General features: G+C 45.5%; 1 protein-coding gene across 3 annotated transcripts in view; it reads left to right on the top strand.

The window, feature by feature from the left end:
- The first annotated feature begins 13,708 nt into the window (after positions 1–13,708).
- LOC141046614 (N-acylethanolamine-hydrolyzing acid amidase-like) overlaps positions 13,709–19,484 on the top strand; it is a 122,485-nt gene continuing 116,709 nt past the window's right edge. For all 3 annotated transcript variants that reach the window (XM_073541130.1, XM_073541138.1, XM_073541148.1), the window contains exon 1: positions 13,709–14,006. In XM_073541130.1, coding sequence (XP_073397231.1) covers positions 13,783–14,006 — 224 coding nt within the window. In that variant the 5' untranslated portion in view covers positions 13,709–13,782. The remainder of the gene's footprint in view (positions 14,007–19,484) is intronic.

The following is a 19,484-nucleotide window of genomic DNA, read 5'->3' on the forward strand; positions in this document are numbered from 1 at the left end:
GTGTACATGTCAAATTTTCACACGGATCAGTTGTCCATGTGAAAAAACAACATGTACTTTTTTTGCGCAGCACGGATAAAATGCGTGAGCCACATGTGAAAAAGCGGTATAATTCACGCTGATCCCATGTGACGGGTGCTGAAGGCACCACTCATCATTGTCGCCTGGTCTCCCTGAGATCAGCACAACTAGGTGACCATGATGGGCATTGTAGTCAGCACCTGCTGTGTACATCTTGTATAAAATTAAGAATTAAATAAAAAGAATGGCATGGGCTCCCTCATAATTTTCATAACCAGCAGAAGGAAAGCCCATGGCTGAGGACTGATGTTAATAATCAGGGAAAATCGACAATCTCCCCAAAAGTTCCCAGGCTGTTGGTACCAGCTCACAGTTGTTTGCCTAGCATTTACTGGTTAGTTTATGGGGGACCCTAGAAAAAAATGACATATGGTCCCTGTAGTATAAATTCAAACCAGCAAAAGCTAAACAGACAGCTGTGGGTTGATATTAATAGCCTGGGAAGGCACCAAAGATATTGCCCCCTTCCCAGGCTACCAACATCAGCCCTCAGCTGCCATAGAAATGGTGCATCCATAAGCTGAGCTAAATCTGGCATTTATCTTCGCTCTTCCCATTTGCCTTGTGGTGTGGCAAGTGGGATAATACGGTTGGGGTTGATGTCAGCTATGTATTGTCAGCTGACATTAATCCCAGGGGTTAGTAATAGAGAGGTGTCTATAAGACACCCCCATTACTAAGTCTATAATAAACACAGCAAAGATAAAATCTTTTATTTGGAATAAATTCTAACAGACCCTCTTTTTCCCATTTACTACTGTAAAAAAGAAAGTAATAAACAAACATATTCCTCACCTGTACAACAATAAGATAATCCATTTGTATCATGCCGTATTCCATCTCTGGATGTCTTGATGAATGGTGGCATGATGTAACAGTTCACCCTGACATCCAGGAGACACTGAGCTAAGCTTGGAGCGCAGCTTCAGTGACGAGCGGTAACGTCACAGAGATTACTGCTGGTCGCTGAAGCTGCAGTGGCCACGCTCAGTTCACTGTGAGCTGGTCAATTGGGGTAACCTTCAAGACATCACCATAGCACAGAGAGAATTTTCATTTTCATTTATAAGTAAATGGTTAATAGAAAGAACTTGCATATGATTTATCACTTCCACGGATCTTACAAAGGAAATAGGGCATTCATTATGTGTGGAGGAAAGGCAATTCTGACATCTAAATAGGAAACCTCTTTACCTCTTTACAGGTACGTCAGACGGTGGAATACCTTACAGTAAGTGGTTGTAACAGCGTACACTATATCAGCATTTAAAAAATGATAAATGCTTTTTTCATAACAAATAATATTGTGGGCTATAAATCATCTAATGATTGATAATGTATAATTGATTTAACCCCTTAATGTCTATGGACGTGCAGAGTCCATCATGGCAGGAGGTAATTTCCCGCACCGTGACGGACTCTGCACGTCCTGCCTTTGAACTGTCACTGTCATGCAGTTTCAGTTCAGTGCCGACAGCTGTCTATGACAGCTGAGAGGCACAGCAAGGGGGGCAGGGACCCTTGCACTCAGTCCCTGCACCCACAGCGCTGTGACTGGTCAGTCAATCTGCCAGACCAAACACAGCAGCGATCAGCAGGAGAGGCTGAAACTTGAGCCTCTCCTGCCCTATATCAGTGTAGGAGCTCAGCGCTGCAGTGGCTGAGCATCCTGCACTGACAGCTAGGAGCGGAGCCCCCACCGCCCCAGGCTGTTAACTCCCTCACTGCTGCTATCGATCGTGATCGCAGCGTTCAGAGGTGGAGGCAGAGGGTAGGGGACTCCCTCTGCCTCAGGTCGGCGTCCCCGCGATGTAATCGCGGGGCCTGACCTGTTGCATGATGACCCGGAGGTGTCATGACAACCTCCGGGTCATTTACCTGCGGAAAGCTGGTGAGACCATGCTCACATCAAGGTGTCACCAGCTTTTAGCATAGGTATAATGCATTACAATGCTGGAGCATTGCAATGTATTATACCTAAAGTCAAAGCGAAAGTGAAAGTACCATAAAGTGACAAGGTAAAAAAAAAACAGTTTTTTTAAAAATATGTAAAAAAAATTATTAAAAAATAATTTAAAAAATTCCTTAAAAAATCCCCTAAAAATTTCACATTTTTATGTAAAAAAAAATAAAATAAACAAAAACATACACATGTTTGGTATAGTCACGTCCGTAAAAATCCCATCTATAAAAGTGTCACCCTAATTAACCCCTTCAGTAAACGCCATAAAAAAACACAAAAAAGTAGCAAATTATTCTTTTTCCAAGCGATATCATCATACCGCTTGGAAAAAGTGCAATAACACGCGATCAAAAAAACGGATATAAATAAACATGGTACCGCTGAAAACGTCATCTTGTCCCGCAAAAAACGAGCCACCATACTGCATCATCAGCGAAAAAATAAAAAGGTTATAGCTCGCAGAATAAAGTGATGCAAAAATATTTTTTCTATAAAAGTTTTTATTGTGTAAAAAACACCAAAACATAAAAAATGATATAAATGAGGTATCACTGTAATTGTACTGACCCGAAGAATAAAGCTGCCATATTAATTTTACCACATGCGGAACGGAGGGGGAAAAAAAAGCATTCCTGAATTGCTGGTTTTTGTTCATTCAAAAAATTAACAGAAAAATCAGAATAGAAAGTGATCAAAAAAGTTATGTGCCCGAAAATGGTACCAATAAAAAAGTCAGCTCTTCCCGCAAAAATCAAGCCTGCACATGACTCTGTCGGCCAAAATATGGAAAAATTATAGCTCATAAAATTTCATTTTTGTGGAAAAAAAATATGATTTTTTAATTTTCACAGCTCTGCGTTATAAACTTCTGTGAAACACTTGGGGGTTCAAAGTGCTCACCACACATCTAGATAAGCTCCATGGGGGGTCTAGTTTCAAAAATGGGGTCTCTTGTGGGGGGTTTCTACTGTTTTGGCACATCAGGGGCTCTGCAAATGCAACATGACGCCCGTAGAACATTCCATCAAAGTCTGCATTCCAAAATGGTGCTCCTTCCCTTCTGAGCTCAGCCATGCGCCCAAATAGTGGATCCACCCCACATATGGGGTATCAGCGTACTCAGGACAAATTGCACCACAACAGTTGGGGTCCTATTTCTCCTGTTACCCTTGGGAAAATAAAAATTTGGTGGCAAAAAGATCATTTTTGTGGAAAAAAAAGATTTTTTTATTTTCACGGCTCTACATTATAAACTTCTGTGAAGCACTTGGGGGTTCAAAGTGCTCAACACACATCTAGGTAAGCTCCTTGGGGGTCTAGTTTCCAGAATGGGGTAACTTGTGGGGGGTTTCCACTGTTTAGGCACATCAGGGGCTCTCCAAATGTGACATGGCGTTCGATCTCAATTCCAGCCAAAAAAGTCAAATGGCACTCGCTCCCTTCTGAGCTCTGCCATGCACCCAAATAGTAATTTACCCCCACATATGGGGTATCAGCGTACTTAGGACAAATTGCACAATAACTTTTGGGGTCCTGTTACCCTTAAGAAAATAAAAATTGGGGGTGAAAAGATCATTTTTGTGGAAAAAATATGATTTTTTATTTTCAAGGCTCTAAGTTATAACCTTCTGTGAAGCCCTTGGGGGTTCAAAGTGCTCAACACACATTTAGATAAGTTCCTTGGGGGGGTCTAGTTTCCAAAATGGGGTCACTTATGAGGGGTTTCCACTGTTTAGGTACATTAGGGGCTCTCCAAACGCGACATGGCGTCCGCTCTTGATTCCAGCCAATTTGACATTCAAAATCTCAAATGATGCTCCTTCCCTTCTGAGCACTGCCGTGCGCCTAAAGATTGGTCTGCCTCCACACATGGGGTATCGGTGTACTCAGGAGAAATTGCACAACAAATATTGTGATTCATTTTCTCCTGATACCCTTGACAAAATAAAAAAAATTGTGTCCAAATAAAAATTTTGGAGAAAAAAAGTTAAATGTTCATTTTTTCCTTCCACATTGCTTCAATCCTTGTGAAGTACCTAAACGGTTAATAAACTTCTTGAATGTTGTTTTGAACACCTTGAGGGGTGCAGTTTTTAGAATGCTGTCACTTTTGGGTATTTTCTGTTATATTGACCCCCCAAACGCACTTCAAATGTGAGGTGGTCCCTAAAAAAAATGGTTTTGTAAATTTTGTTGGAAAAATGAGAAATCGCTGGTCAACTTCTAACCCTTATAACTTCCTAAGAAAAAAAAATGTGGGTTCCAAAATTGTGCTGATGTAAAGTAGACATGTGGGAAATGTTATTTATTAACTATTTTTTGTGACATATCTCTCCAATTTAAGGGCATAAAAATTAAAATTTTGAAAATTGCAAAATTTTAAAAATTTTCACCATATTTCCATTTTTTTCATAAATAAATGCAAGTCATATCGAAGAAATTTTACCACTTAAATGAAGTACAATATGTCATGAAAAAACTTTGTCAGAATCAGTGGGATCCGTTGAAGCGTTCCAGAGTTATAACCACATAAAGTGACAGTGGTCCGATTTCAAAATGAAGGCCTGGTCTTTAAAGGGGTTGTCCGGGCTTTTCACATAATCTCAGTACATATCTGGGCTGCAGAATTATGACAATAAGTAATTTACTTTCTGTCGCTAGTTTGCATGGTTTTCTAGATATTCTGAACAGAACGTCCAAGGGGGGGTGTTATGGCATTGAAATGAGAACTAGTCATAACCTCCTACTCTACTCCAAACATGCCCTCTATAGCAACAACCCCACCCTCCATAGCTACAGGCCCTCCCCGTCCACATGAAGCAGCCCTCATCACACAGTAACGAATTCTTCCCCTCCAGCAGCCTCACTGCAGAGAGCAGCTGCTCCTCCCCCAGACACACACTGAACAGTGATCTATGGAAAGTGAAACTAGTGAGGAGTGAAAATCGTCCTGTATTCTGGGCCACTCCATGATTACAATACATAACTCATTATCAGTAATTCCTTCCCTCACTGTCCCAGGCTGCTGGCAGCAGTGAGAACAGACTGTGTGATGGCCAGTGATGGGGGTCTGCAGCGTCTAATCTGCACAGGGGATGGCAGTCACTGATGTAATCTGTTCTGTGACAAAGGCTCTGCTGTGTGAATGAGACAGCTCTGTGCCACTGATGTCTTCACACAGCAGCAGATTTGGTGCAGTGTATGTGTGAGCACTGTGTCTCTAATGACACAAATACTATTGGGAGCAGCCTGTCCAATCAGCAGCTGTAACAGTGTGAAGTGTTGGGGGGGTATATGTATGTATTGTGCTGCTTTCACAAATACAGGATCACAGCTGTGTTCTTTCCAATGCTGGAACAATGATAAAGATGAGTGCTGGTGCAATTTACTGCCAGCCATTGAGTGGGCAGTGGGTGGTACTGGTCACTGGAGCTTGCTGGGAGTTTGGTGGAGCTTCGCACATACACTGCACCAAATCTGCTGCTGTGTGAAGACATCAGTGACACAGAGCTGGTTGGTTGGGAGGCTGTGTTAAAATCAGAAGGTCCAGAACAGTGACAGAAATCTCAGGAAAAAGTTTGTCAAAATATGGTTCAAGATCAAAGGACAGTAGTCAACTAAGAAGAGTAAATACTGCAGATAACAGGGTCAATCTAAGTTTATAACTGGCAGCTAATAGTGGAGAGTCAAGGATTAAATAGTGGCTCACAGAAGGTTGCTGATTAGATTACACAGTTATCAATTATCCCACCAAGCTCCCTGTCTGAGCAGCATCACTAGTCAAAACTGCTGAAATTTTAACCAATGATGCCTGTATTAAAGGCCTGGTGCATCATGGTTACAACATCAGAAAAAGAGAGAATGAACATAGAAGTGGATGCAACACTACGAGAGTCCCTCCTGATTAGTTTTGCTATATACCATTTGATGTGATAGTTGCAAGACATTATGGGGAGGCCAGCAAAGGGTCAGCGAGTCCCTAAAAATTGGAAGTCTATGTGATTCACATACAATTGATTTTGCTTCTCTCATACATACCTAGTTATCAATAATTATTATATTAAATTCACCCTTTACTTATAGTCCTATAGGTGCTTCTCACAAAATTAGAATATCATCAAAAAGTTAATTTATTTCAGTTCTTCAATACAAAAAGAGAAACTCATATGCAGCTCTGGCAAAAATTAAGAGACCACTTTCAAATGTTCAGTTTGTCTGATTTTTCTCATTACAGGTATATTTTTGAGTAAAATTTAAATTGTTCTTTTAGTCTATAAACTTCTGACAGCATGTCTCCGAATTTCCAAGCAAAAAATTTTGTTTTGTTTTTTTCTGACAATAAAAATCGTCAAACTTAAAAAAAACAGTGCTTTCAGACCCCAAATACACGTCGCGGTTTTTCGTGTTTCCGCGGCGGTTTTAAACGTGCGATTTTGCCGCGAAAACGTGAAAAATAAGCATCCCATGCATTCCTATGGGATTCCACAATGCTGTGCTAATGCTGCGTTTTTTTCTGCGGCGGAATCGATTCGCAGTAAAAAACGCAGCATGCTCATTAATTTAGCAGAATTGCGGCTGCTGTGCCCACCATGCGAAAAGTAAGCAGAACATTTGCGGATGGTACCCACGGTTCGGAGGAGAGGAGACTGTCCTCCGGGCTGTGAGTACCATATCACTGTAAAAAATAGAATTTTAAAATAAAAAATATTGTTATTCTCACCTTCCGGCGTCCCGCGCAGCCTTCCCGCCTCTCTCCACGCTCCCGGTCCCAGTAATCCTTTGCGAGAATGACTGCGATGACTTCGCGATCTCGCGGGAGCGTGACGTCTCGCGGTCATTCGCGATGACGTCGCGGGAGTGCGATGTCTCGCGGTCATTCGCGCAAAGGATTACTGGGACCGGGAGCGTGGAGAGAGGCGGGAAGGCTGCGCGGGATGCCAACAGGTAAGAATAACAATATTTTTTATTTTGTTAATTATTTTTTACATCCTATCTTTTACTACTGATGCTGCATAGGCAGCCTCAGTAGTAAAAAGTTGGTCACGCTCGTCAAACACTATGTTTGACGAGTGTGACCAACCTGTCAATCAGTTCTCCAAGCGATGCTACAGATCGCTTGGAAAACACTAGCATTCTGCAAGCTAATTATGCTTGCAAAATGCTAGTTTTTCCGTGGGAATTTAAATGCGATTTTCCCGTGGAATGGAATCTGGAATTCTCGCGGTAATTTCCGCGAGAGTTCCGCTACGTCTGCACATAGCCTTAGAAACAACAATACTAATGTTTTAACTCAGAAAGAGTTCTGAAATCAATATTTTGTGGAATAACCATGACTTTTAAAACAGCTTTTATGCGTCTTGGCATGCTTGCCACCAGTCTTTCACACTGCTTCTGGTGCAAAAATTTAAACATTTCTTCTTTGTTTGATGGCTTGTGACTATCCATCATCCTCTTGATTACATTCCAGAGGTTTTCAATGGGGTTCAGGTCTGGAGAATGGGCTGCCCATGACAGGGTTTTGACGTGGTGGTCTCTTAATTTTTGCCAGAGCTGTATTATATAGAGTCATTACAAACAGAATTATCTATTTCAAGTGTTTATTTCTGTTAATGTTGTTGATTATGGCTTACAGCCAATGAAAATCCAAATGTCATTATCTCAGTAAATTAGAATACTTTATAACACCAGCTTGGAAAATGACTGAAATGTCTGTTTAGTAAATGCAATCAATACTTGGTCGGGGCTCCTTTGGCATCAATTACTACATCAATGCGGCGTGGCATGGAGACGATCAGCCTGTGGCACTGCTGAGGTGTCTCTCATCGTCCTCTTGACAATACCCCATAGCATAGAGGGTAAGGTCAGGTGAGTTTGCTGGCCAATCAAGCACAGTGATACTGTTGTTTTTAAGCCAGGTATTGGTACTTTTGGCAGTGTAGACAGCTGCCAAGACCTGCTGGAGAATTAAATTTACATTTCCAAAAATCTTTTTGCAGGAATTTGTCTGTTCAGTACATCTGAAATGCAAATGATAATCAGGCCCGGATTGGTAACTTGCCCAACTGGGCATTTGCCTGCTGGGCCGCTACCTATTTGTCAGTAATGGGCCGCTGCCCGCTGGCTGATGCAGCGCGGCGGCCACCGGCCTGTTTTTCCTGCCGCCGGCCCTTTAAACCTGCTGGCACGGAGGCGGTTTTACAGGTCAGTGGCAAGAAGGCTGGGGCAGTGGGGGGACGGCACCCTAGGGGTTAAGAACGCGCGACGTGAGATGCACGACGCACGTTCTTTGAGAACGGAGACTGAGAGAGCATGCTCTGCTCTCTCCTCTATCCATGGCTCCAGCACCACCACCACTGACCTATCATTACCCAGGCTGCAGCATCCGGAGGAGCTCTCCTACCCACGCGTGCCGGCTGTCTGAGTCCAGTAAGTTCAATCATCATGATGCAATTTCAATCTCAGCGGCAGTACTAGGTATTCAGTGACGCCAAGCAGCGGTGTGGCCAGGTGACTTATACAGGGGCTGGGGGGGGCTGCCTGGTCTGATGTATATACAGGGCTCAGGGCTGGGGGGGCTGCCTCCCTGGGCTCATGATGTATATACAGGGGCTGGTGTGGTGATGTATATACAGGACAGGTGCTGCTGGTCAGGGACTGGTGTGGTGGTGTATATACAGGTGCTGCTGGGGCTGGTGTGGTGGTGTATATACAGGTGCTGCTGGGGCTGGTGTGGTGGTATATTTACAGGTGCTGCTGGGGCTGGTGTGGTGGTGTATATACAGGCTCTGCTGGGCTGGTGTGGTGGTGTATATACAGGTGCTGTGGGGGCTGGTGTGGTGGTGTATATACAGGTGCTGCGGGGACTGGTGTGGTGCTGTATATACAGGTTCTGGTGTGGTGGTGTATATACAGGTTCTGCTGGGGCTGGTGTGGTGGTGTATAAACAGGTGCTGCGGGGGCTGGTGTGGTGGTGTATATACAGGTGCTGCGGGGGCTGGTGTGCTGGTGTATATACAGGTTCTGGTGTGGTGTATATACAGGTTCTGCTGGTGTGGTGGTGCATATACAGGTTCTGCTGGGGCTGGTGTGGTGGTGTATATACAGGTTCTGCTGGGCTGGTGTGGTGGTATATATACAGGTGATGCGGGGGCTGGTGTGGTGGTGTATATACAGGTTCTGCTGGGCTGGTGTGGTGGTGTATATACAGGTGCTGTGGGGGCTGGTGTGGTGGTATATATACAGATGCTGCGGGGACTGGTGTGGTGGTGTATATACAGGTTCTGGTGTGGTGGTGTATATACAGGTTCTGCTGGGGCTGGTGTGGTGTATATACAGGTGCTGCGGGGGCTGGTGTGGTGATGCATAAACAGGTGCTGCTGGGGCTGGTGTGGTGAAGTATATACAGGTTCTGCGGGGGCTGGTGTGCTGGTGTATATACAGGTTCTGGTGTGGTGTATATACAGGTTCTGCTGGTGTGGTTGTATATATACAGGTTCTTCCTATGGGTCTGTGCAACATAAAATGGGACTCGTCCCGGCGTTATTGCATGATGTTATCCTGGGCCGGGATTTTCCCCACTTCTGGCAATTGTGGGAGAATCAGTTGATGCCCTCGGGTAATAGTGTACATGATTCTTCTCCCAGGGCGCGTGTGGGTCCCGAACCCCTGGAAGAGGTCTCCCCGGAAGACTCGGGGGAAGAGTCTGCTGGAAATGACCTACAGTTCCCGTTTTCAGTCATGGCGGGTGATACGGAGGAGACCGGGGAAGAGGAGGAGGCCGACAGCCGTCCACCTCCCCGTTTGCCGGATTTGGAAGTTCAGAAAGATGACTTCCAAAGCGAGCAAATAAAGGATCCTACCCTTTCTCAGGCTAGGACAAATGTAAAAGTGATAAATGGGGTACCCGTAGAACCTGGCTCTAGGCTGGCATATCCTTACATGGTTCTGGAGAATGATTTACTCTATCAGATAGAGAAAAAGGGGGAAGATACGGTGCAATTATTAGTCGTGCCAAAACCCTACCGGCGGCAGGTGCTGGACCTGGCCCACGGACATGTGATGGGAGGTCACCTGGGAGTCCAGAAAACCACCGAAAGGATATTACACTGTTTTGTTTGGCCAGGCATGCATCACGATATTCGAGTATATTGTGAGTCTTGTCCTGACTGCCAAGCCTCTGCACCTAAGCCCCGGTTCTGTAGCCCTTTGGTACCCCTACCTATTATTGAAGTCCCGTTTGAGAGGATTGGGATGGATTTAGTTGGGCCCCTTCCACGGTCTGCACGTGGACACCAACATATCCTGGTCATCTTGGATTATGCCACTCGTTACCCGGAGGCCATCCCTTTGCGTAACACGGCCACCAAGACGATTGCCAAGGAACTGGTGCATGTGTTTAGTCGGGTCGGTATACCAAAACAGATACTCACCGACCAGGGGACCCCCTTTATGTCCAGGGTAATGAAGGAAGCTCTGCCGATTGTTACAAATTGAACCGTTACGCACATCCGTGTATCACCCTCAAACAGACGGGTTGGTCGAACGGTTCAATAAAACTCTGAAGCAGATGCTGAGAAAGGTGATAGACAAGGATGGGAAGAACTGGGACTATTTACTTCCGTATTTGCTTTTTGCCATCCGGGAAGTACCCCAGTCTTCCACGGGATTCTCGCCTTTCGAGTTATTGTACGCCCGACGTCCTCGCAGACTGTTAGATGTTGCAAAAGAAACCTGGGAGGGTCAGGTCACTCCGTTTAAAACAGTGATAGATCACGTCACACAAATGCAGGACCGTATTGCGGCTGTTATGCCTATCGTCAAAGAACACATGATACAGGCTCAAGAAGCCCAAAAAAGAATCTATGATAGGGGCGCCAAGATCCGTACGTTTGCACCCGGAGATAGAGTGTTGATCCTGGTCCCCACGGTGGACAGTAAGTTCCTGGCAAAGTGGCAGGGCCCCTTTGAGATCAAGGAAAGAGTTGGTGAAGTAAACTACAAAGTATACCAGGCAGGTAAACGGAAACCTGAACAGATTTATCATGTAAATCTGATAAAGCCCTGGAAGGATCGGTCTGCCTTGTCAGCGGAGCTGGCCCGTCCTGTCTGCTCGCATACCGTACCGGAGGTACGGGTTGCAGAGACTCTCTCGGAGCGGCAAAAGACGGAAGTCAGGCAGTTTCTACTTCACAACCAAAAGTTTTTCTCAGAAAAACCCGGGCAGACTATGCTAATGAAACATGACATCGTAACGGAACCTGGTGTCACAGTTCACGTAAAGCCCTACCGAATCCCGGAAGCGCGCCGTGAAGCCGTTTCCCGAGAAGTGAAGGCAATGTTAGAGTTAGGAGTCATTGAGGAATCGCACAGTGCGTGGTCCAGCCCGATTGTGCTAATTCCTAAACCGGATAGCACCATCCGGTTCTGCAATGACTTCAGGAAACTGAATGCGGTCTCAAAATTTGATGCCTACCCCATGCCTCGGGTCGGCGAGTTAATAGATCGGTTAGGAAAAGCCCGGTATATTATGACCCTAGACCTAACAAAGGGGTATTGGCAGATCCCTCTGGTGGAGGCTGCCAGAGAAAAGACAGCATTTGCTACGCCGGAAGGTTTATTTCAGTATGTGTATATGCCGTTTGGACTGCACGGGGCACCGGCGACCTTCCAGAGACTGATGGATCGAGTCTTGAGGCCACATAGGCGGTATGCTTCGGCCTATTTGGATGACATTGTCATTTACAGCTTGGACTGGGAGACTCATCTCCAGAAAGTACAAGCTGTGATTGACGACCTGTGGGAGGCAGGTCTAACCGCGAACCCCAAGAAATGTCACATCGGGCTAGAAGAAGCCCGGTATTTGGGGTATGTAATTGGGAGGGGTGTTGTTAAACCCCAGGTTGATAAGATTCAGGCGGTTCAGGACTGGCCACAACCTGTCAACAAGAAGCAGGTGCAAGCCTTCCTGGGGATCGCCGGTTATTATCGCCGGTTCATACCCAATTTTGCAGCCATCGCTACCCCCCTGACGGATCTTACAAAAGGGAAAGACTCCGTCATGATTAAATGGAGTTTAGCGGCTGAAGAAGCCTTCCATAGCCTAAAACGGGCACTTTGCTCTCCTGAATAAACACGAGCAAAGGTATGCAGTCGTAGAAAAAGAGTGCCTCGCCATTAAGTGGGCTCTAGAGGCCCTCAAATATTACCTGGTGGGCCGAAAGTTCAGGCTGATCACTGACCATGCCCCTCTCAAGTGGATGCACTTGAACAAGGAACGGAATAGCCGGGTGACCCGGTGGTTCCTTGCCCTGCAGGCCTACACTTTTACGGTGGAGCACCGCCCAGGGGTACAGATGGGAAATGCAGATGCCCTGTCCCGAGTGCACTGTTTGGCGGGTGTCATTGCTCGACCGGAGTGGTCTGAGCAGAAGGGGGGGATATGTGAGAATCATGTGGGAATAGTGGATGAGGGCAGGTATATCTCGCCCAGATTCCTTTCCTATGTGGCCTAGTCTGGTCAGTATCGCACCTGCTTACTAATGGATAATGGGAGGTGGATATAAAAGGATGCAAGGTGGTTGTGTGAGTGTCTCAGCCTGGGAACACAGAGAGTCTGTCTGTGTGAGAGACACACGTGAGTGGAAGCAGTGCCCACTGCAACTGTGGTTTGGCTGGATGGGAGAAGCCCGCCAGTTGGTAGTTAGGTTGTCCATTGTTTAGTTAGTGCCGGACAGGCAAGGATTTGTTTTATGTTTTATTTCCTTTTGCATTGCTTTCACCCTTAATAAACCTGACCCAGGGTCAGTTATACACGAATCCCAGCTCTGCGCCTGAGTTTCATGCTGAACGCACGTGACCTTTGACCCCAGCAAAGGCGATCCCGGAGTGTTTTATCACAACCTATATTTCTTTGCTGTATCTGTGCATTATGAATTGTGGTACGTGTTAAAGAGGCCCACTGAGACTTTCTCCCGGGGCCCACAAAAACCTGGAGCCGGCCCTGTATGCACTGCACAGTACCACTTCTCCTGTCGACATTGGACTTTGGGAGGGTCAATATTGCTTTAGTATTTTCAATATTACTATGGCCAAATAAAAATAAAATATTGGAAAAGTAGTTTAAATGGATTATCCCAAGTAATCTGCTCTCCTCTGGATAGGGGATAACTTTCCAATTCCTGGAGATCCGACTGCTGGGACCCCCATGGTCCTGATAATCGGAGCTCTGTAGAGCACCATGTAAATGCAGCTGTAGTTGTTCATACATACTGTGGCGCCATTCACATGTGGTTCTTCAAATACCTCCTTTTAGGAGAGTGAGGGGCACCACAAAGTAAAGTAAAATTCACTGATCGGGGTGAGGAGTGTTATAGTATGTGGGCTGGTGGGGTTTGTGTGGCAGGGCTGCTTTTTTGTCCCAGTCCGGCCCTGATGATAATTATTCTATATCCTCAGTTTCAATGTCATGCTGATATGTATTGTTTTCATGTGACATGAGAGGTCATTTAGGGTAGGCCATTTTATCAAGATCATTTGACCAGTCTTTGCACTATGACCCTAGGAGATTAGTACTCCATAATTTACAAAGCACCCATTTACCACGTTGGCAACCTTGCACTGTGCACCTTTGCTGCACCGTTTGTATGCTTGGACTCTGCTCATGCAAACAGTCACTTCCCTCACAATTGTATTATAATATACATAGCAGACCCTGTGACAGTCCAGTAAGAGCTTTTACCATGCCAGTTGTGTCGTGGATCAAGTTGATAATCTCTACTATGCTTTGGATGTATCTTTTGCTTCCATTACTTATTTGCTCTCCCTCATTGACCTCTGAAGTCAAGGACTATACAGCACCACGATATAATATTAGCTTGGATCTCAGTCCTGAGCAGCGTTGGGAACATATTTTGCAGAATTACAACATAACTCAGTTGAAAAAGTATATAGATATTTTCTTCCGGTAAGTTTTAAAATTGTCCATTGTTTAACAATCATATAATCTATATGCTAAGTTCACACAAACATGTAAAATAAATGTTCTGGATTTAGATCCAGAAGAAAACTATGATTTCTCATCTGTATTGTCATTTGTATGCCATCTGATTGCTATCCGAATGTCAGGTTTTTACATCTGTATGGCATCTGATTCATACTGCAATTAATACAACTTACAAAACCAAAATACTGTATTTATCTAAGTTAATAATTGCAATGTATGCATAAAGATCAGATCCTATACAAATGATCATTATGGATTTCTTTTTTTTTGTGCACCTGTAGACTTGAATAGGCGATTCTCATTCTAAATGCAGAAGAAACTGGTGCATGCAGAAATTTTTTTAATATGGACACTCGGAAGGTGTGAAAAATTTGTCATCTCAACAGCCCAATTTAATCACATTGGTTGGAGTTCATAGTGACTTTGGCCTCCAGACACTAAATTGTGCAATTTGTTTGTGACTTGCAGTTGTACTGGATTTGCACGATTATTTAAAGTAGTTATTTGGCTGTGAGTCACAAGCAAATAAATATTTGCAAAACCCATTAGAAATTAAATTAAAAAAACTGCCATCATCTTTGACTTACTTCCATATTTGGTTGTGAGTGTTGTGTCCTGTCTACAGATAGCTTCTGGGTTCCATGCGTGAACAGCAGAAAATGTGCATGTATCCAATTTATTAAGACTGGTGCCAATGGCGCATTCATCTTGTCAAGGATCTGTAGCCATGACGTCACTTGCACCATTCATCTCCTCAAATGGAAGTGTAGAGATGAGCAAGCTCAAACTGAACTCTGGTGCTGAACTCCGAACACAGATTTCTCATAAAAGTACATTTTAGTGTTCGTAATTCAGACAATTAAACTTGCTGAAAGACTGCAGCACAGCCAATCAACAAGCCTTTTGGCTGTGGGCATTTCCGCAGCTATCACAACCACAATTGGAATGGCTATGATTAGCTGGCGCACCATGTGACCCAGCCCGTATAACCGCCAGATCATGGGTGGCGCCGTCATTCTGCTAGTGTGTGGACAGGAAGTAGCTAGAGGGAGGGATAGTGTTAAGTTCTGTGGAGGTACCCTGCAAAACAGCCTGTGTGTGGGGACTCTGCAAAACTGCTTGTGTGGGAGTACTCTGCAAAACAGCATCTGTGGGTGTACTCGGTAAAACAGCCTCTGTGGGGGTACTTTGCAAATAGCCTCTATGGGGGTATTCTGCAAAACAGCATCTGTGGGGGGGACTCTGCAAAACAGCCTGTGTTGGTGTATTTGGCAAAACCACTTCGTAGGGGGTACTCTACAAAACAGCATCTGTGGGGGGACTCTGCAAAACAGCATCTTTGGAGGGACTCTGCAAAACAGCTTGTGTATGTGTTCTCTGCAAAACAGTCTCTGTGGGGTGACTCTTCAAAACAGCCTCTGTAGGAGTACTCTGCAAAGCAACCTCAGTGGGTGTACTTGGCAAAACATCCTTGTTGGGGGTACTGTGCAAAAAAGCCAGTATGGGTGTACTCTCCACAACAGCCTCAGTGGGTGTACTTGGCAAAACAGTCTTGCTGGGGGTACTCTGCAAAAAAGCCAATGTGGGTGTACTTGGAAAAACAGGAAGTTTGGTTATACGCTGCAAAATTGCCTCTGTGTGGGGATTCTGTAAAACAGCCTCCGTGAGTGTACTCTGCAAAACAGCCTCTTGGCAGTGGACAGGCAAATGAGCCTGTATGTGATCACACCCCCTGCCATGCTAAACACATGTTTTGACAGTACATTTGCCGCAGGGCAGGTCAGCACCTCCAAGGCATGAAGAACAATCTCAGGCCATGTGTTCAGTTTGGAGACCCAAAAGTACCCAGGGGGCACTTTTTCTGTAGTGCCAGGTGGGTGACCCATGAAACCACAGCCAGCGTAATCATCAAAAAGTAGAAGTGACTGCTGCATGACTTGGGGCTCAAGCTGCAAACCCTGCTCTTTCAGCAGGAACCGGGTAGAAGACAAAGCTAAGGAACTGGAGGCACTCTCAGCCATCCGATCTAAAACTGCCTCTACTTGTTCTGGCCTCACCATTTTTCTAGTGGTACTCGGGCCTGATAAATTACGCAGAACTTCCTGTTGCTTGCGTGCACCAGAGGAAGGTATTTCATTTGGGAACATAGCAGGCACAGATCGACCACATTTTCTCCCTGCAGCAGCTCCACCAAAACCAGCAGCACCACGGCCCAGGTCCCCTTTTTGATGTTCTTATTCTTTGCACCCCAAAAAGTGCAGAGTATTACACGGCTTGTATACAGAAAGAGAGTGGTCAGCAGACTATACACTGCCTATATGCAGAGTGCCTCCCACAGAGCTTGTTTCACCTGGATCCCACATGAGGCTGTTTTGTAAAGTACCCCCACAGATGCTATTTTCAGAGTAGTCCCACAAACGCTGTTTTCAGAGTACTCTCCACAAGGCTGTTCTACTGAGTATACCCACAGTGGCTGTTTTCAGAATACCCCCACAGAGGCTTCTTTCGGGGTACCCAAACAAGGCTGTTTTGCAGAGTACCCCCAACAAAGCTGTTTTCAGAGTACCTCCAACAAGGCTGTTTTGCAGAGTATCCCCAGCATCCAAAAACACTAAAACAGTGGTACTCTTCAATGGCATGTTAAGTCATTTTTCTATCCACATTTGTTTGCAGGGCAATTATCCTGCTCTTCCCCCCATTTTCTTTTCTTTTACATACCTGTAGTCCTTACTATGACTATTTTACAGCCATTTTACAGCACAAAAACTGGCATCTCCATTGTTCTTTTGTGGAGTTCGGGTCAAAGTTTGGATAGAATTCTGGTAGCCGTGTAGGGAGGAGGACTCCCAGACAGTGAATGGGCAGGTACCCAGGGGACCGCCATCAGGGTTCCCGAGGGAGCGATACGGGGAGGACAGTAAAAGGAAAGACTTGACTGAAGTTGTCAGGGAAACAGGGGGCGGGGCAAGCTTAAAAGGAGCAGGGGGCGTGCTGAAGTGGCATTTGATAGAGAGCAGGATAACAGACAGGAAGCCATGTGAGACTGAGAGGACCGAGGGAGTTGACGGCGTGTTGTGGAGAGACCGACAGGGGCCTGTGAAAGGAAAGCTACAGACTTACCGATCTGTGACACGTGAGAGATTTGCACCGGCGGCCGCTCCCCGCATACGGTCGCATACAGCCACTCCCGCTGCTTCCCACCCTGTTGTGACAAGGCCGCTACCTCCAATGACCGCTGCGACGACAGATCATTCCGTTACAGCGTCTAGGGCACTACCCCTTTGCCTTCTCCCACAGCTGCGGCCCTGTCATCACCACCCCAGGGGGCGCCACTCTGCTACAGGCATCCGTAGAGGCCCCCGTCTGGTTTGCTGAGGGACTCTGGGCAGAAATTGGTGAACGGTTATATTTAGAGACTGCGTCACTACCGCGCCCCACCGGCATTATTTCTTTAGGGCCTGTTGCGCCCCATCGGCATCATTTCTTCAGGGCCTGTTGCGCCCCACCGGCATCATTTCTTCAGGGCCTATTGCGCCCCACCGGCATCGTTTCTTCAGGGCCTGTTGCGCCCCACCGGCATCTTTTCTTCAGGGCCTGTTGCGCCCCACCAGCACCGTTTCTTCAGGGCCTGTTGCGCCCCATCGGCACCGTTTCTTCAGGGCCTGTTGCACCCCATCAGTACAGTTTCTTCAGGGCCCGACGAACCTTCCCGGAAAATCGAGGCATCAAGGCAGCCGCATCAACGACCTCTAAGTGGCCGCATCTGCAATCCCGAGCGACGCATGGAAGGATAAGTGGACTTTAGAAAAAGGTGCTATAGTTCGGCCATAGTCTGGCCTCTGACACCCGGATTAGCCGGGTTACTCTAGGTTACACCAAAAGTGCTGTTTATTTTATTGAGTCCCTGCGAGGACAGATAGTTTGTTACCCCGTTTTTCCCGTTCAGCATAGCCCTAGTAGCTTCAATTTATAAAAGTTAATTATACAAGTCATACCCTGTCTCGTGTCTCGTCACTGCATCCTGCGAACCTGCTGAACCCTACACCCGAACCGAACTTTGGTTGAACCCAATGAAAACAAACATCCACGGGTCCGCTCATCCCTATTGGTGATGTCGTGCCTACAGATACCTAAAGCACTGCGGAATATGTTGGCACTATATAATTAAAGATTAATATTGTTATACCTGTCGGACACCATCAGCAGGTATTATTCACCTGTTCTATTTATTAGAATAGCACAGGCACACGATACCTGCTCATCATGCACATGTCCCTGGAGGTATCTACAGACAAGAAATAACCAGGTATGGACTGGGGCTGAAATTCAGCCCTGGCATTTGAAATCACACAGGTCCTCTGTGTCCCCGTCCCCAAGCACCAGATTGGATGTATTACTATTATTACCCTGGATGGAGGAAAGGAAGATTTTTTACAAGACCAATATTTCTGATGATACCCGTGGCCTGCTGGGGTAAGTGACGCAGTCAGCGACTTTGTGCTCCGTCACAACTCTTAACAGTATGGGTGTCTTGAGAACACTGATTCTGTTTACAACGTAGCAGACAAGGTGGCCTATGACCAGACAGGCCCTTCTGGTATTTGCCAGAATTGCCAGATGGCCAGTGCAGCCCTGCCCATAACAATATAGAAGTGACTGAAGATAGAATGATCCTTTAACGTCCAGTGACATATATCGGTCATTAGTAGCATTCTTGTCTGGAAAAAGCATTCAGAAACTCTAAACAGTGGGAGCCACACATAACTCATCCAGGACCTGAGATAACTCCAATCCTGGCATCTTATCCACATAAATATCTAAGTCAATAGTGACTGTGGATGCTGAGGAATTATTCAGGGGTTATCCTCCAACCTCTTTTTGCAGTTGTTTCCTTTTATTCTATTGATTATACTGCTGTTAACACTTCTCATAAAATGTGGCTCATGACCTTATCTCAAAGCTGAATGCGGCTCTCAAGAAAGGTTGGGGACCACTGCTGTAGCTCCACACATATGCCTGCTGGTCTTCAGGTGTTTTCCCTGACCAGTTTTGGAGTTCCTTCCTTAGTAGTTTCATAATTGCTGTGAGCTCCAACTTCTGAACAATGAAGATACACCAAACGTATGCTGTAGCAATGCTTCTGCATTGTTTAGGCAGTACAGTACACAAAACTTGTATGCTGCATCAGGATTTTATGTGCACTGCAGGTGGATCAGGTCCTCCATATGTTACAAATCAAAAATTGCATGTGTATTTCCACCTTACTAGATAAAACGTTGTTGCACGTAGCCTTTACTGCAAGTTGGTTCAATTCAATGGAGAGACAGGATTCTAGGTCTAATGTGTTATGAAGATGGCCCGAGAATTTATTTTCATATTTCAGAATAATGTTGTATCTGCATGCTCATTGTATCTTTTTGCTGTGTGAATTTGTAATTT

Source organism: Dendrobates tinctorius, unplaced genomic scaffold, assembly GCF_039654945.1.
Source record: "Dendrobates tinctorius isolate UK_male_01 unplaced genomic scaffold, ASM3965494v1 ptg000011l, whole genome shotgun sequence".
Classification (NCBI taxonomy): domain Eukaryota; kingdom Metazoa; phylum Chordata; class Amphibia; order Anura; family Dendrobatidae; genus Dendrobates; species Dendrobates tinctorius.